This window comes from Arachis stenosperma, chromosome 9 (assembly GCF_014773155.1).
Source record: "Arachis stenosperma cultivar V10309 chromosome 9, arast.V10309.gnm1.PFL2, whole genome shotgun sequence".
Lineage (NCBI taxonomy): Eukaryota > Viridiplantae > Streptophyta > Magnoliopsida > Fabales > Fabaceae > Arachis > Arachis stenosperma.
The window spans coordinates 10,584,673-10,600,778 of NC_080385.1; the positions used below are offsets into that span (position 1 = coordinate 10,584,673).

The following is a 16,106-nucleotide window of genomic DNA, read 5'->3' on the forward strand; positions in this document are numbered from 1 at the left end:
AAAGATGATATAAGAAAATATAATTGTATGGAACTTAGTTTAAAAGATTTAAATTATAAAAATTATGATTTACAAATTCTTTATCAGTCTATATAGATACAATAAAACTAATATTTATTAGATATTTTAATATTTTTATCTAAAAAATTAATTGAAAAATATAAAACATAAAATAGTATTTAAAAACAAACAATTATTCTAATGATTATGATGATGGCAAATCTGTATTCTACTAAATTATTTAATTTTAAAAACCTATTTGTGTATAATTTTAAAAGTCCAATAATAAATATAATTTTAAAAACCTATTTGTGTATAATTTTTAAAAGTCCAATAATAAAATATGTTATAAAATATATTGAATGAATGGGGAAATATGAGATGTATACATGGTTCTAAATTAGTTACCATTAGTAAAACACGTTACAAAATATATTGAGTGAAATATAACTACTAAATGTATTATATGAAATTGAGTACCAAATAATCGTGGTCATATCCACAAGTACAGTTGCATCTATAGATTTGACACATTTCAAATGCAAAAGGACTACATATAATAAAAGTTATTGATCTAATGGTACTTAACTAGTAAATTTATACTTTATAAAATAGCGTTACTTTAATTTTAGTAATACTTTTTGAAACATTATAATTATCATCATAACATAGTTTTCGTAACATAGTCATACTAGAATGATATATATATTAATTAAGTATTTAAGTTTAAATTTTGTGTTGTGTATAATAACCTATTTATTAGTGACAAATTCTTAAATATAACTTTAATTTATAATAAATTAATCTTTAATCTGTGGGATAGAAAAATATTACGAGAATTAAACAAATTAATTGCAACATTTGACACCAAAATACTGCGTGATGGCTAACTCTAAATAGAGCATGGGTTGTAGGGGCTAAAATTTGAGAATGGGACCCCAAAACATGACAAGTGTTTCTCCTTTTAACAAAAACGATAACCAATTTTTGTCAACTTGCCATGTGAGCAGTCCTCGCAACATGGAATTGTGAATAAGCCCATAACCTTAATGACAAAACAGTCCTTAACTCCTTATTTTTTTAGATGCTCAAAACCTGACACAACATGGGGGTTCTTTTTCATTGATATTGTGAAATATGATCTCTTATTATAAATATTTTTTATTATATATTTTTTTTAGTCCAAACTAGAGAGTAGTATATGGTAAAATATTATATTTGATAACATAAGCGAAAAAAAAAATTGAGAAAATCTATTTCCTTCTCATCCGACTACTTTTCTTTAAGATGCCCTACCAAAAATGCATGTATCTCTCAACCCCGCTGAATTGGCATTACAATTCTCTTGGTGAAGGGAAAGATGTAACCATAACCATATTCAGCACTAGGCTATGGTTTGCTTTAGTGGACCCAAATTGAAGGAAATACAGATAATTGTTGCTAGCATGGAATGCTTCACTTACAAGTGGTGGTTGCCTTGTTAATTTCGTTAAGAAAATAGTTTATTTGTTAGGGGAAAAGGAACTCTCGGAGTCGGAGGAGCATTTTGTTCCATCAATTAATGATAACTACTAGTGAGTAGCAATGTTGGGATTGAGATGTCAAAGCGTAAAACTCTAGCATATGCAATTGAAAACACTTGAAATGTGCATTTAGATTTTATAATGGTCAAATTACATCTTTCTCAAATTAATTTTCTATCTTATTTTAATTTTTAAATTCGTAGAAGAATTATTTTATCCAAACACACTTTTGTCTAAATACATTAAATTTTCAATGAATTAAAGAAAAAAAAAAGCTATTTTTAAAAGGGAGTAGTAGAACATATGGAGTCTCAGACTCTAATATCCGAACATCAAAACTTAACTCTATAGTGTTAATAACAATTAACAAGACACAGGAATGTTGAGGATACTTTCAGCAATGATTTTGAAATGTTTAGAATTAATCTATCTTCAGAAATTAAAGTTGAGGATTTGATTAAGTCCCGAGTGAATGCATGAAAGGCATTGATGAATAGTAAAAATACAGCCAAGAATAACAATCAAAAGGGCAAGATTTCTTCTTATACAAACATGGCCAAAACCTGCTTTCATGATGGCCACGGCAATGGCAAACCTTATATTCATAAAGAGGGAAAAAACATGGTATACAAACAAAGATGAAAAAGAGTGTTGCTATCACTTATCACCGAAGATCAATTACATCAAATTTTAAATCAGGATTCATGTAAACATCTGTACAAGTGTTGTAAATAGGACAACCATCTGGAGGCTGACTGTGTGGATGAAAGCCGCGGTGCTGGCATTGTTTGATGACGTTCATTCCACCAGGGGTTGTCAACCGAAAAATGCCATGTTTTCTGTAGAATGCCATGTATGAGAACTATATTCAAATACCCATTTTTGTGTAAGGACCAATACTATATATTTTGAAGAACAACCATGGTTAAGAGATTTCCTCCAAAGTTTATGCATGTATTATTATTTCGGTAAATTACAGTAACCTATTCTAAGGTTGGGCAACATCACACATGGGCACACCTTGATATATTGTTATGCAGACACTAATCTCTCCTCTTGTATTTATAAGAGGTCAATGTCACATTTTGTAAATTAGAATCGCAACGAGTTTAATATAACTTAAATTCAAAGGATGGTTGGTGTATGCCTTTATGAATAGGAGAGCATCATGTGTAATATCACTTAATCTTAAGGAATGTCAATGTAATTTACCCTTTATTAATTTTTCTAGGAAGGATTTTACATTCTTTTCAAGTTTCAACTTATGGTCTCTAATTGTGCTTCCAAGATTTATTAGGGAAGATGCCTCTATAAATCAAGAATTCAAGATACACCTGTGATATGCCTTACCTTGAACTGTCTCTTGGTGCCATAACTATTGCAACGGCTTCTGGAAGCATAATCTGAAGAGAGAAAATACATTTACATAAGCAATGAAAGAAAGTATAAAGGAATCACCTAATAAATAATAACTTAGTTCCGTAGAGTAACAAAAGACCGCAGAAATTTATGCCAAATTATATGGCAGGTCCATAAAAAATTTCAGGAGCATAGAAGCTTGTATGTTCTATATGAAGTATACTCTAAACTTTATGTTCGGTAGATAAAGGTCCATAGCTGAATCTATCATGACAGTTATGAGTACAAGAATTTGACATAAAAGTAGAAAACACCATCATTAAAATCTCTTGGTTTTCTCTCTTCCACCATTTTCTCTAAAAACTAAACAAATTCACCTCCAAAGACAAAGCAAAACAAATCCATAAAAATAATCTTTAATTAAAACTAATGTACTTACCTGATATGAGTAGTGAGTGTGCAGATCAATTGATGACATGAAACAAGATTGTGTAGGATGTGTCTGGAAATCACAAATAGTGTGTCAAAACAACAATTCAAGACTAGCAGATAAATTTCAAGGAATTTAGATTTTGGCTAACTCTATTTTATGAGCCAAATGAAAGAGTCAGATATTGAGAAATTACACCCTAAATGACATAATTTCTTATAATTTTTTTCATTTAGGTGAGGAAATTAAAAAAAAAAAACTTTCTACAGCATGAATCAGTTCCTTACAAAGGCAAGATTTGAAAACTCACATGTATCCACCCAAGGGGAAAAAGAGATCGTTTATCCTGCACTTCAAATATTTCCTCTTCATTTGTAGCCTGACACTGCTCAGAAAGTAGTAAAGTACATATAAATGTAAGGTTTTAAAAAATAATAGTCATACATATGCCCAAAAATATTTATAAGGGAAGATTTCTTACAGAATCTGATGTTGACTCCTGCTTTGGGATTATTAGAGCAGTAATATAAAATTTTCTGTTTTTCTGCAATCAGATGTATTGCCAAAAATCACAATCTCACAATTGAACTATATAGTACTTAAGGCATTAGGAAGCTCAACCAGAACAGCAAAATTTTCCTAAACTACCATATTAGAATACTTTGCATCTTATACATTAATCCATTAACACAAACATAGCTAAAGTAAATAAGAACATTGTTGCTATTACAAAAGCACAAGACATGAAAATAGGAAACCTAGTTTCTTTGAGCCTCGGATAGATTCTGCAATGGATAAATTAGCATTTATATAATAGGTAATATGCAACTCAATTTCAGGGACCTAAGCTCCTTTTCGATCTATCTTTGCACACCATTTTAAGTTAACAAATTGTCGACATCACTTACAAGCAGACCAGCAAGGATACCACAAGTCTCCAAATTTTTGTCCGTATTTGACTTGGCAAGCTTCATAAAATTTTCCATCATAGAAGTTGACTGCAAATAGAAGCATATATTAGGAACAGAGAGAAAAACGTCAAACTTTTATTGACATTTAATTTTTCAGAAATTATCAGCACACATAGAAAACATTTACTTAATAGAATACATTAAAGATGGATAAAATGTTATTGGCTCTCACAATGTGCAGCTGCAGAGGCGACTCAGCATGAACATAACCACCTGATGACGGAATATCTGCCTTGCATCCTGCCTCGTCAACATGTGGTGACACTGCAGGGACCAAATCCTGTACTTCAGCAAGTACAGGTGGAGGAGAAGGCTGTCTGACAACTTCTATTTGGGCAGGGGGTTTTGTTGCTTCAAAAGAGATCAGAGAAGGAGATTCTTTAACCCCGATTTGAGCAGGGGCTTCAGATTCTTCAAAAGAGATGAGAGAAGGAGGTTCCTCAGAAGGCTGGGTCTTGCATTCCACGCTCTGGGCAAGATTTGAATCTAAATCTGATATTTTGTTTTCTGTGATGCTATTGTCTTTTTTATTACGACATCCGTCTTCCAAAGAATGTTGTAGGCTGTATACAGGACAGCTTGGTCAGATGGATGTAGTTAACATATAAAAAAATATATAAACTAACCCGAGATGCATTATATAGCTGCAAACTTGTAATTTTAAAATATTTAAACTCTCTAAAAATCAACAAACCCTCTTAAAGTACCAACAACTTTAAATTGAGTTCCATTATTTTAGAAAGACCAGGATACAACATACAATTTTTATTTCTTTTTTTTACAACAGCAGGGAGGCAAAACAATAGAAAAGGTTGGAAAATCATGGCAGAATAAACTTAAAATAGGTAATAACCTTGGTATTTCAACTGGAGATAGATCTGTGATAGATGGATATCTGACCTACATCAAGAGAGAAAAGTCAGGATGATCTTTGAATAGAATTGAATTTACAGATAAAAGCTAGCATACCCCTTTATCGCTTGTAGGTAATCGCAAATGCCCATTAAGCCCGTTGGGACCAAGGAAAGAATGTTTAGAGCGAGTTTCCTCCTTTGCAGGCGTAAGATTTAGAGATCTACAAAACAGTAAGAAAAAATCCAATGGACATCTTAGTCAAGCAACAGGTAATCCAACTGGGTGTTTGGGAATTTATTTTGTATATCTGTTTCATTATGAGGATTGTATTTTAACTAGCTGGTATAACCAAAGAAAGGACACATTGCAACAGTTTAATGCTCACCCGACTAACTAGGTCAAAGTTTATATTATGAAAATCAATGCAGTAATGTATCACCTCCACTACTATTGGCATTGGACGAAGATACTACCTAGCTTATCAACCTTCAAATGTATAATTTAATCACATGAATATGATAATTACAGATAAAGTAAAAAGAAGAATGGATGTTTCACATAACTTAATTCTATGACTGAAAATCTTGAAATTATGCAATATCATAACCAAAAGGGCACCAATCATAAATTAATGAAGAGTCCAATACTTACCGTCTTTGCAAATGCTGTTGGACAGGCCTGGTATAAGAGAACTGTTGGGTCCTTGATCCTTGGTAACCAAATTCCATGGCAGTTGGTCTGACTGTCTGGTCAAATATACAATATCATAGGGATGCAGAACTTCTTTTTCAAGGAGGATATGAAAAATAGAGATTCATTTGCACAAAAGAAAGTATGTAATTTTAAAGAAAGATTACCACCGGCAAACTACAATCTTCAAAACAAATTCTCCTGCAAATATTACCTTTATTTGGCCATAACTGCCCACAGTTTGCTTTTTCACTGGAGAAAAATCCATTAAATTATTTGAATGAAATTTTCCATGCTCATTTTGTTGGTAAGAATGTCTACTGTTAAGCTCATTGATCTTCTGTTGTACCAATGGTTTCAACTTCTCCAATTCATTCATGGAAATTATCAATTTCTACAGAAAGAATTTGAAACTTAGATTACATCAACTATTTTATAATAGATTACCATTTGAAGCAGAGTAGGAGATAAACCTTTTTCAATGATTCTTTTTTGCTTTGTGGAGATGTTCTATAATCTCGGTGTCGTGGTATTGTCTCGGATGCCAAACTAATACAAAATAAAAACGATCATCAATTCAGTTTGACGACAAAATTTCATATACGATGAAGTCCAGCTACTTTAAACCATTCAGCTGAAGCAATCATAATTTGAGTCCAATAGTCATTTATTACAGGACACTTTTTGTGTTACCTAGAAAATCTTAGGAGCATGACATATAAGTCAATAATATTCCTCTCTGTCCGAAAGATATCAGCCTGCAATGTAAAATTCAATATTTGCAATTTAGATGCCACGCAATAGAGAACCTAAACAAGAAGTGCAACTACGAGAAAGAACAAAATAATTATTCCAGCACAAAGGATAATTTAACTATTACCCTTATATCCAAAATATATCAAGACTGTAAGGGAAAGGAAAATATGAAAAAGATGACGGAATTCACGCATGTCATTTTCCTCATCATGCTCACTTTTTAAATATTTCATTCATCTACTATAGGAAAGTGTGTACTAAATATTTTTATTTCAATAATTCGTACTCCCCATTCTCAAGTTAAGAGATTCTCCATGAACATAACCAATATACTTCCAAACTCAAGTACAACAATGCATTCATGATGCATAGTAATTAGCAAGAAGCTCTTAACTAGTGCAGATTGTAACATCTCAATAAACCCTTTTGCCCCTCTATCTCTCCCTCAACCTTAAGTATACCCCAAAACAACCAATAGCAATTCATTAAAAAAATACAAAATTACAATAAAAACAAAAAGCAGCTCCATTTTTTTCCTTAAAAAAAGGAAGTAAACCACAAAACTCCAATTAACTAGGGAAGTACATTGAAATCCACCAAACCCTAAATTAGACCCTAGTTCCAACAAAGGGTTCCCCTTACAATTATATTCTCCTACACACAACCACTAAACGAGCTCAAAGCAGCAATCTTTATCATCAAACTTAAAACCCTAAGTCCCTTACTCATTGCTAAACCCTTCAAGACTCAAAACCACAGAGATTAAGTTCTAATACTAACATAGGTAAAATAATTAGAAGATAATATAGAAAGAGAAGAAGAACCTGTCTGAGGATGTTATCAGCGATGCGATAATAGAGTCGCAGGCCGATTCGATTATCGACATCGAGTCTCTGTGTGCTGGCGGCGATGTTGATCGTGTTCGAAGAAGAAGACCTCATTTTTTATTCCTATTCTTTTTTCACTGTCTTCCTTGTTAGAAACGCGGCGACAACAACAACAGCATCGTTATGTGCGAAACTTTATGATGTTGTTGTTGCTGTCGTCGGTGAGGGAACTAGGATTTTAGTCGTTAATGGCGGCTTTAGATCAAAGAGACAGAGAGGGAAGAAGAAGATGGGGGAAGCAATGACCAATGGGAAGAGGGATTTGTAATTTTGGTTTGTTGTGAGGGCAAATACGGAAACGCAGCGTCTCTAGGATCTGTTTGTAATTTTGTTTCAGAAATGTTATGTTAGAGAGCCAATTTTTTAAAATTATTTAATTTATTTTAAATTATAATTTTTAAATTATAAATTTTTTATCATATATCTTAAATTATAAATTTTAAAATTTTTAAATAGTTTTAATTAAAAATTAATTTTTATTTTTTGCCCTTTTTCTAATACTAAAAACTAGCGACCGACAGTTGTGAAAAATGAATTTGTAGCCAATTAATGAATTGAAATATTTTATAGGATAATTTTTAGGCATATTTATCAAATTCGCTCCTATTCGATTAGTTAAATTAAAAAACAGTTATTTGGTTATAAATTCGGATTGGAGTATCATTTGAATTGACTAACCAATTAACTCGATCAAATTTAATTAAAATTAGTTAAATTCAGTCAAAATTGATTAAAACCGGATAAATTGATTTTGTCAAATTCGAGAAAATTTGATCAAACTAGATTAAATTATTATTTACTATATATAATTTTTTATTAAATATATTACATACATAAAATTAAATTATACTTACAAATTTAAAAGAAAATAATTTTTATTATTTATAATATATTGTTAATTTTTATGATTATAATTTTTTTTATAAATATTTAAAAAGTATAATAAATATAAATTAATTGATAAATTATAATCTAAAAACAATAGTTAATTTGATATAAAAAAACTAAAATACAGATATTTATTATGCAAATGAAAAATTAAAAATAAATTTTATATAATTATTTAATTATAATAAGATCAATCTATGATTTATCGATTAAACTATTAATCTAATAGTCTAATCGTTTTCGTTATTTATTCAGTTCTCCTAATTATATTTTTAGGTGATATGAAAATATTTATGTTTTAATAATTTTAATTATTAATTATATATATAATAAAAACTAATGAATAAAAACATTAAAGCACTAATGTTTCATTTATGTCAGAATTGATAACCTTTTTATGGACACACCACTTTATTGATCTAAAGTCTAAACAAACTGGATTTTTGATAAATAAATGAAATAAATATTTTATTTATCAAAATATATAATTCGTAGTATTTTTACTAAAATTTTTTATATTTTTTATTTCATTTACAGTAAAAATAAGATAAGACATGAAACATTAAATATATATTTTTTTTTTGAAAAAGTATAGGTAGACACAATGAGAATACTAAATAATATGAACAATGGATATGTCAGATGTTCAATTTAATAGGTATGCAGATAATTATGTTCATTATTTTTAATTGGATGATTATTTCTTTTGATTCGATTTACTCATGCACAATTAACAATGGCTAAATGTTCAATTCACTGGTGTGTATATAGTTATCCTAATGTTAAGGTTTATGAAATAATTTGGGGTGGAATGTTTTTGTTTTTTTTTTTTTTTTGGTCAATTCTAGAACCCATTGTTTACACTGTTTACAAAAATAATTGTCTACCTAGCAAAACCGATTTCCTTAACAGCGTAAATGAAATATGTGCACTCTTATTTGTTTACACTGTAAACGAGATACGTGAAGAATTATAACGTTTATAGTATAAATGAAATACATTACGATAAATTTTTAACAAAGTATAAAAGGATGTGCAACCTTTGTATTCTTCACAAACATCTCACTTCTTCTCTGTTGGAAAAACTTAACAAAGGTTCAAACAAGAACCTGTCTAACAGTGGAAGCACCAAAAATAATTTTTCCACAACCTATGCGATTAAATAAGCAATGCCAAAGATACTTCAAGCAACAAATATAATGGCAAAAATTAAATATTCAGACCCTAGAATTTTAACATGGAAAAATCCCTAAAAGAGGGACAAAAAACCCACGGGACCTAGTCTAGAAAAATTTTCTACTATCAAAATAATGTGTACACAATCAGTCTTCCTAGTAATACTAGGGCATCTCAACAATCAACAAAATACATCATCAAAACTGATGGAATCAACATAAATCCTCCACAAAGTGAGTATCTCAAATCAGGCAAAAGAGAAGGCAATACAACTAGCAAGTTATATCCTAATGTTCATCTCTACACCAGAAACAACATACTAAAATTTCAGCAAGTTTACCCATTCAATCGAATAAACAATGACTTGCCCTTTTCCCCCAAATTTCCTTCTTCTCCCTTTGACGCCGAAGCCCTAGTTTTTCTTTTTCGTTCAAAAGGAATGAATCTTCTTTCTCTTCGTGGCTTAAAAGCCAATTTCTTTCTTTCTTTCTTTATTTTTTTTTTGTTTTTAATATGTGGCCCCACTTAGTTGGGAACCCACCAACAAATCTCCTCCTCACCAACTCAAGCGGGGATAGGCTGTTTCACCAATCTCGCCTTCTCTTTGCAGGAATCAAACTTCACTACAGGTAAACTCTTAGTCATCATATCTGAACCATTATCATCTGTGTGGATCTTCTCAAGTGCATATGACTTCATCTCAAGCGCTTGACGTATCCAATGATACCTCACCTCTATATGCTTCGATCTGGAATGAAACGTCGAATTCTTGCTGAGATGGATAGCACTCTAACTGTCACAAAATAACACAAACTTCTCTTGATTGATGCGTAACTCTTGTAGAAATTTTTTCATCCACAAGAGTTCCTTAGAAGCTTCAATAACAGCAATGTATTCTGCCTCTGTAGTAGACAAAGCAACACATTTCTGAAGTCGAGATTGCCACGACACAGCTCCCCCTGCAAAAGTCATCATATAATCAGAAGTAGACTTTCTTGAATTAAGATCCCCAACCATATCTGCATTTGTGTAACCATCCAAGACAAGTTGGTCACTCCTAAAGCATAAACAAACTTTGGAAGTACCATTAAGGTATATGAGAATCCACTTCATTGCTTGCCAGTATTCCTTGCCAGGATTAGAGAGAAACCAACTAACAACTCCAACGGCATGAGCAATATTTGGCATGGTGCAAACCATAACATACATCAAACTGCCAACTGCAGATGCATATGGAATCCTCTTCATTTCCGCTTTCTCTTTCTCACTTGTAGGACATTATTGCGAACTCAGCTTGAAATGACTAGCAAGTGGAGTACTAACATGTTTGGAATTACTCATGCTAAACCTCTCTAAAACCTTCTCAATATACTTCTGCTGTGACACCACAGTTTCCCATTCTTCCTGTCACGAGTGATACTCATACCGAAAATTTTCTTTGCAGGACCCAAATCCTTCATAGCAAAGGATCTGTTCAAATCTTTCTTAATACTTTCAATCTTCTTAGTATCATGACCAACAATCGACATGTCATCAACATAAAGCAAGAGAATTATAAAATCTCCAACAGAGAATTTCTTAACATACACACAATGATCAGAAGAAGTCTTACTATACCCATGACCTTCCATGAAGGAATCAAACTTCGTGTACCACTGCCTTGGCGCTTGCTTCAACACATATAAGCTCTTCTTCAACTTGCATACAAGATGCTCCTTTTCTTTAACCTCGAAACCCTCTAGTTGCTCCATATAAATTTCTTTATCTATGTCACCATGAAGGAATGCAGTCTTCACATCAAGCTGCTCAATCTCTAAATTCAAACTAGCCGCCAATTCAAGTACAACTCGAATAGAGGACATCTTCACAACTGGAGAGAAAATCTCCTCAAAATCAATACCTTTCTTTTGTTCAAAGCCTTTCACAAACAATCGAGCTTTGTACCTTGGTCGTGAGACATTTTCATCCGCTTTCAATTTGAACACCCATTTATTCTTGAATGCTCTCTTACCCTTTGGTAACTTCACCAATTCAAATGTATGATTCTCATGCAAGGATTTCATTTCTTCTTGCATGGCCTTCAACCAATCGTCCTTATGCTCATCAGACATAGCTTCCTGGTAGCTCTCTCGCTTCCCAGTCTCAGTGTTCATCACATACTCATGAGGAGAGTATTTCTGAGAAGGATGACGCTTTCTAGTAAATCTTCTCAACTCAGCCTCAACTGGTGGTTCAAGTAGAACTTCAACATCTGGTACCTCAGGTTGAGGTGTAGGTTCATCATGCAAATCATCACCATCATTATCAACTTGTACATCTCCCCCATTAACAAGAGGTCTAGTGGAAGGACAAGGTTCATCATCAACATAACGCCTAACAGTTATTGTTGGCTTATTTGTCTTCTCAAGATCTTCAATAGTTTGGTCTTCGAGAAAAATCACATCTCGACTTCTAATTATCTTCTTGCTCACCGGATCCCATAATCTGTAAACAAAGTCTTCGTGACCATAACCCATGAAAATACACTGCTTTGACACCATAACCCATGAAGATACACTGCTTTGACTTTCCATCAAGTTTGGACCTTTCATCTCTTGGAATGTGAACAAAAGCTCTGCAGCTGAACACTCGCAAGTGACTATAAGAGACATATTTTCCTCTCCAAACTTTCTCTGGAACATCACCTTTAAGTGGAACTAAAGGAGAAAGGTTGATCAAATCTATTGCAGTCCTCATCGCTTCACCCCAAAAGGATTTAGGCAACTTTGCATGAGAGAGCATTCACCCGACTCTACCATTGATAGTGTGATTCATTCTCTCTGCAACTCCATTATGTTGTGGAGTCTTAGGAACCGTTTTCTCAAGCTTGATCCCATGTCCTTTACAATATTCTTCAAATGGATCCCTGTATTCACCACCGTTATATGCTCGAACACATTTTAATTTCCTTCCTGTGTCTCTTTCAACACTTGCATGAAAGTGTTTGAAGATATCGAGCACCTAGTCTTTAGATTTCAAAACAAAAGCCCACACTTTTTGAGAATAATCATCAATAAAAGTAACAAAATATGATGCACCACCTAGTGTCTTAGCATCCATAGTGTAAACATCAGTGTGAACTAAATCTAGAACATGTGATCTCCTATGAGGTCCAGAATTATGAAATGATACTCTAGCATGCTTTCTAACAAAACAATGAGTGCAAGTATTTAAAGTTGTACCTTTCACTGGAAGTGAGTGCTTCTTGGCTAAGACGCTTAGCCCTTTCTTACTCAAGTGCCAAGACGTATATGCCACAAATCAGAAGAGGAATCATCAGCTACATTCACCTCTTCTTTGCATAACTTTGCTTGCAACCGGTAGAGAGTAGTGAGACTATTGTCATTTTTAGCAATAATGAGAGCCCCTATGGTAATCTTGCATTGTCCACTACCAAAGGAAGTGCAATACCCCTCTTGATCCAATGCCTTTACTGAAATGAGATTGAATTGCATATCTAGCGCATGCCTAACATTCTTCAACTGCAACTTGCATCCTATGTTGGTTTCAAGCCACATATCACCCATACCAATGATATCACACACTTCTTTGTCTCCTAATTTGATCTTTCCAAAATTTTCAGCAGTATAGAAAGTAAAAAATTCATGCCTCGGAGTAACATGACATGAGGCACCAGAGTCCATAATCTAAGTGGAATAATCACAGACAAGATTCAGATCATTTTCATCATATGTGATAAGAACATCTTCATAAACAATAGCAGTAATTTCTTTATCACTATCTTTACCTTTGTCTTCGTTTCTTCCCCTTGATTGTTCTCTTTTCAGGAACCTACAATACCTCTTGATATGCCTCGTCTTGCCCCAATGGTGACAAATGTAAGAACCGTGATAAATTAACCGATTAATTAAATAATTAAATTGCCCAAATAGGATCCAAAAATTTATAATGTTAATTAGACAATTTAAATATTATTTTCGGACTCAGTAGATTTTTCTGAGTTGGTAAATATAATTTTCTGCAAAAAAAAAACGTATAAAAACCCGAACCGGTAAATGAACCGACAGTATCGGCTTAAGTCTGTCTGGTACTATGCGAGAATAATTAAAAATAGTAGAAAACCTTAGAAAAAATTTAGAATTGAAAACCGGGCATTAATTTTAAAGGTTTGGCTCGAAATTGGGTTAAACGGGCCAAAAATGCTAACGGGTTTGACCGAGCTCAAGATGGGCCCAAACCCAACATATATAAGACCATTAAATGAGCCAAATCAGCTCATTTCAGAACCAAAGAGAGGAATCAACGTGAGTTGAAGAGGGAAGAGGTGAGGGTTTCATTTAATATTCATCATCTTCTTCTTAGAGCCATATCTCACTCTTCGTAGCTCCGATTCGTGTGCCGTCAGTTGCCAGGCAAAGCTTGACTGACGCATACGCGTTAGTGGTCGACGCTTCTGGTCAGCATACGCATCTCTTAGAAAATGGCTTGATCACGCGTACGCATCAGCCATGCGCGCGCGTCACCTCCAACTTCTCAAATCTTCAAATTCTTGTGTTCCTTCCACTTTAGCATCCTTCATTTTCATACTCTATGCCATTCCTACTCTATAAATTCTGTAATCACTTAACGTATATATCACGACATCAAATGGTAATAACAGAGGATTAAAATTAGCGATTTAAAGGCCAGGGAAGCATGTTTTCAATTATAGCACGAAGTTAGGAAAGAAACTTAAAAATATGCAATTTACATGAATAAGTGTGAGAATAGTTGACAAAACCCACTCAATTCAGTTCAAAATATATCATAAAATAGTGGTTTATCAAAGCTCTCGTCAAGTTATTCGATTTCATCTAAACAAAGTGTTAAAGAACTTTCAATTTCTTGCCCAGTTCTTCCTTCTAAAACATATTTGAAGTTGGCTATGGTTGATGAGCGGTTCTTGTGATTTTGATTAATTAGGTACAATCTAACACCGGGTACTTAGTGAGTATTGTCCTAATCCACTGTGGGAAGGTAAACTTGCTCTCATCCCTTGTGAATTGTGTATTTAGGAACCTTAGGTATTGATTTATGGTAAATTATGTATGTCTAGCTTGAAATTGTGATTATTGGAGCATTGGTTCTTGAATTGGTGGCTTTTGGTGATTGGAGGCTTGAGTTGGATTCAATTTGGTGATTTAGTGCATATTGGGAATCGGCCAAGGTATGGTTTCATTTTCCTCTATGCAATATATAATATTTCAGGACACTTAGGCTAGTGACGCATAGGATAGGTTGGATTGAATTGGTTGTTGGATTGGATAATGCATGATGATGTTGTTAGATTGATAATGTGTGATGATGTTAATGCTTGTGATGGTTTTGATATGTTAAGATGAGAATTATGATGATGTGTGATAAATAAAGCTTATGAGTAGTGAGTTTGGTACAAGTGTTTGAAATTGAATGTTGATGTGCAAATTATGAAATTGTGGGGTTATAGAGGTAAAATTGATTGATATAAGTGTTGAATTGGTTGACGTGTGATGGAAAGGTAAAGTGTGATATTTGGTAGTGTTGTATGGTGAGATGGAATAGGCTTTGAATTGGTTGGGTTATAAATTTTAAGGTGTTGAAGATTAAGTTAACTATGGTAAAAATAGATTTTTAGTGAGCTTTGACGGATCATATCTTGAGCTACAATTTTTGAAATTTAATAAGTTTTATATCAAATTAAAAATAATTTAAAGAGCTTTAAAACGGTATAGATTTTGTTGAAATCTTAATTTTGTAGAGAAAGATATGATCGTTAGAAGTTTGTGTCAGAAATCTGAATTATGTGATGTTACAGAAATTGTGATTTCTGGTTTGTGTGCACATGCACACTGCTGTGTGCGTGCTCTAATCAGTGGCTATTTTAGACTTGTGCATACGCACACCCTGTGTATTTTTGAAAGCGTGCGTACGTACACTCTTGTGCGCACGCACAAACAGAAAGGTGCCTACTGTTAGGAGCGCTAGCACACTCAGGTGCGCACACACACCTGCGAAGTTTGCAAGCTGTGCGCACGCACATGCTGGGATGTGCATTTTGTCGAGGGCGTTCGCACGTATTTGTGCGTGTATGCAGAATGGAAATCTTTGCTCTCTGTGCGTACACACACCTTTATGCGTACGCACACTTCATGAAAATCCTTCTGAGCGTGCGTACGCACAATCCTATGCGTATGCACACTATCCTGTTTTTCAATAAACATATTGTTTTTAACTGTTTTACCTTCCTAGCAAGCTTGTAAACTTCCGTGACACTTATATAAGACTTTTTAGCTTGTTTTTAAGAGGACTCGATGTGAAATTAATTAGTTATTTTCTTGTAAAAAGTTTAGAAAACGGACGCTTAGGTTTCTGGAGTACTGAGGACAGATTTGGTTGAGTGAGAAGGCAGAGTATTGTGTTGATGATCACTGACTATGAATTGTGGAGATTATGAACTGATGGTGGTTGAGACGAGTTTGGAACTCGGAATGGAATGATGGATCCCTGATATACTGAAAAATAATTTCTAAAAACCACTGAATTACTGTTTTAT

The 16,106-nt window shown here is 33.3% G+C and overlaps 1 protein-coding gene across 1 annotated transcript; it reads right to left on the reverse strand.

The window, feature by feature from the left end:
- Positions 1 to 2,038: 2,038 nt before the first annotated feature.
- Positions 2,039 to 7,767, reverse strand: LOC130951441 (AMSH-like ubiquitin thioesterase 1). The gene is made up of 14 exons (XM_057880091.1): positions 7,409 to 7,767; positions 6,522 to 6,586; positions 6,302 to 6,377; positions 6,043 to 6,222; positions 5,790 to 5,884; positions 5,253 to 5,358; positions 5,137 to 5,183; positions 4,456 to 4,846; positions 4,221 to 4,310; positions 3,794 to 3,856; positions 3,623 to 3,697; positions 3,322 to 3,384; positions 2,874 to 2,926; positions 2,039 to 2,362 (listed from the first exon to the last, which is right to left on the reverse strand). Exons 1-14 carry the CDS (start codon positions 7,523 to 7,525, stop codon positions 2,188 to 2,190), a joined length of 1,596 nt encoding a protein of 531 aa, XP_057736074.1. The 5' UTR covers positions 7,526 to 7,767; the 3' UTR covers positions 2,039 to 2,187.
- Between the last annotated feature and the right edge of the window lie 8,339 nt (positions 7,768 to 16,106).

Excerpts from the sequence above, each read along its gene's own strand:
- LOC130951441 (XM_057880091.1), bottom strand. The coding sequence starts at position 7,525 with ATGAGGTCTTCTTCTTCGAACACGATCAACATCGCCGCCAGCACACAG. Across the intron at positions 4,847-5,136 it reads TCTCCAGTTGAAATACCAAG|CCTACAACATTCTTTGGAAG; the intron begins GTTATTACCTAT and ends TCCTGTATACAG. Across the intron at positions 2,927-3,321 it reads ACACTCACTACTCATATCAG|ATTATGCTTCCAGAAGCCGT; the intron begins GTAAGTACATTA and ends TTCTCTCTTCAG.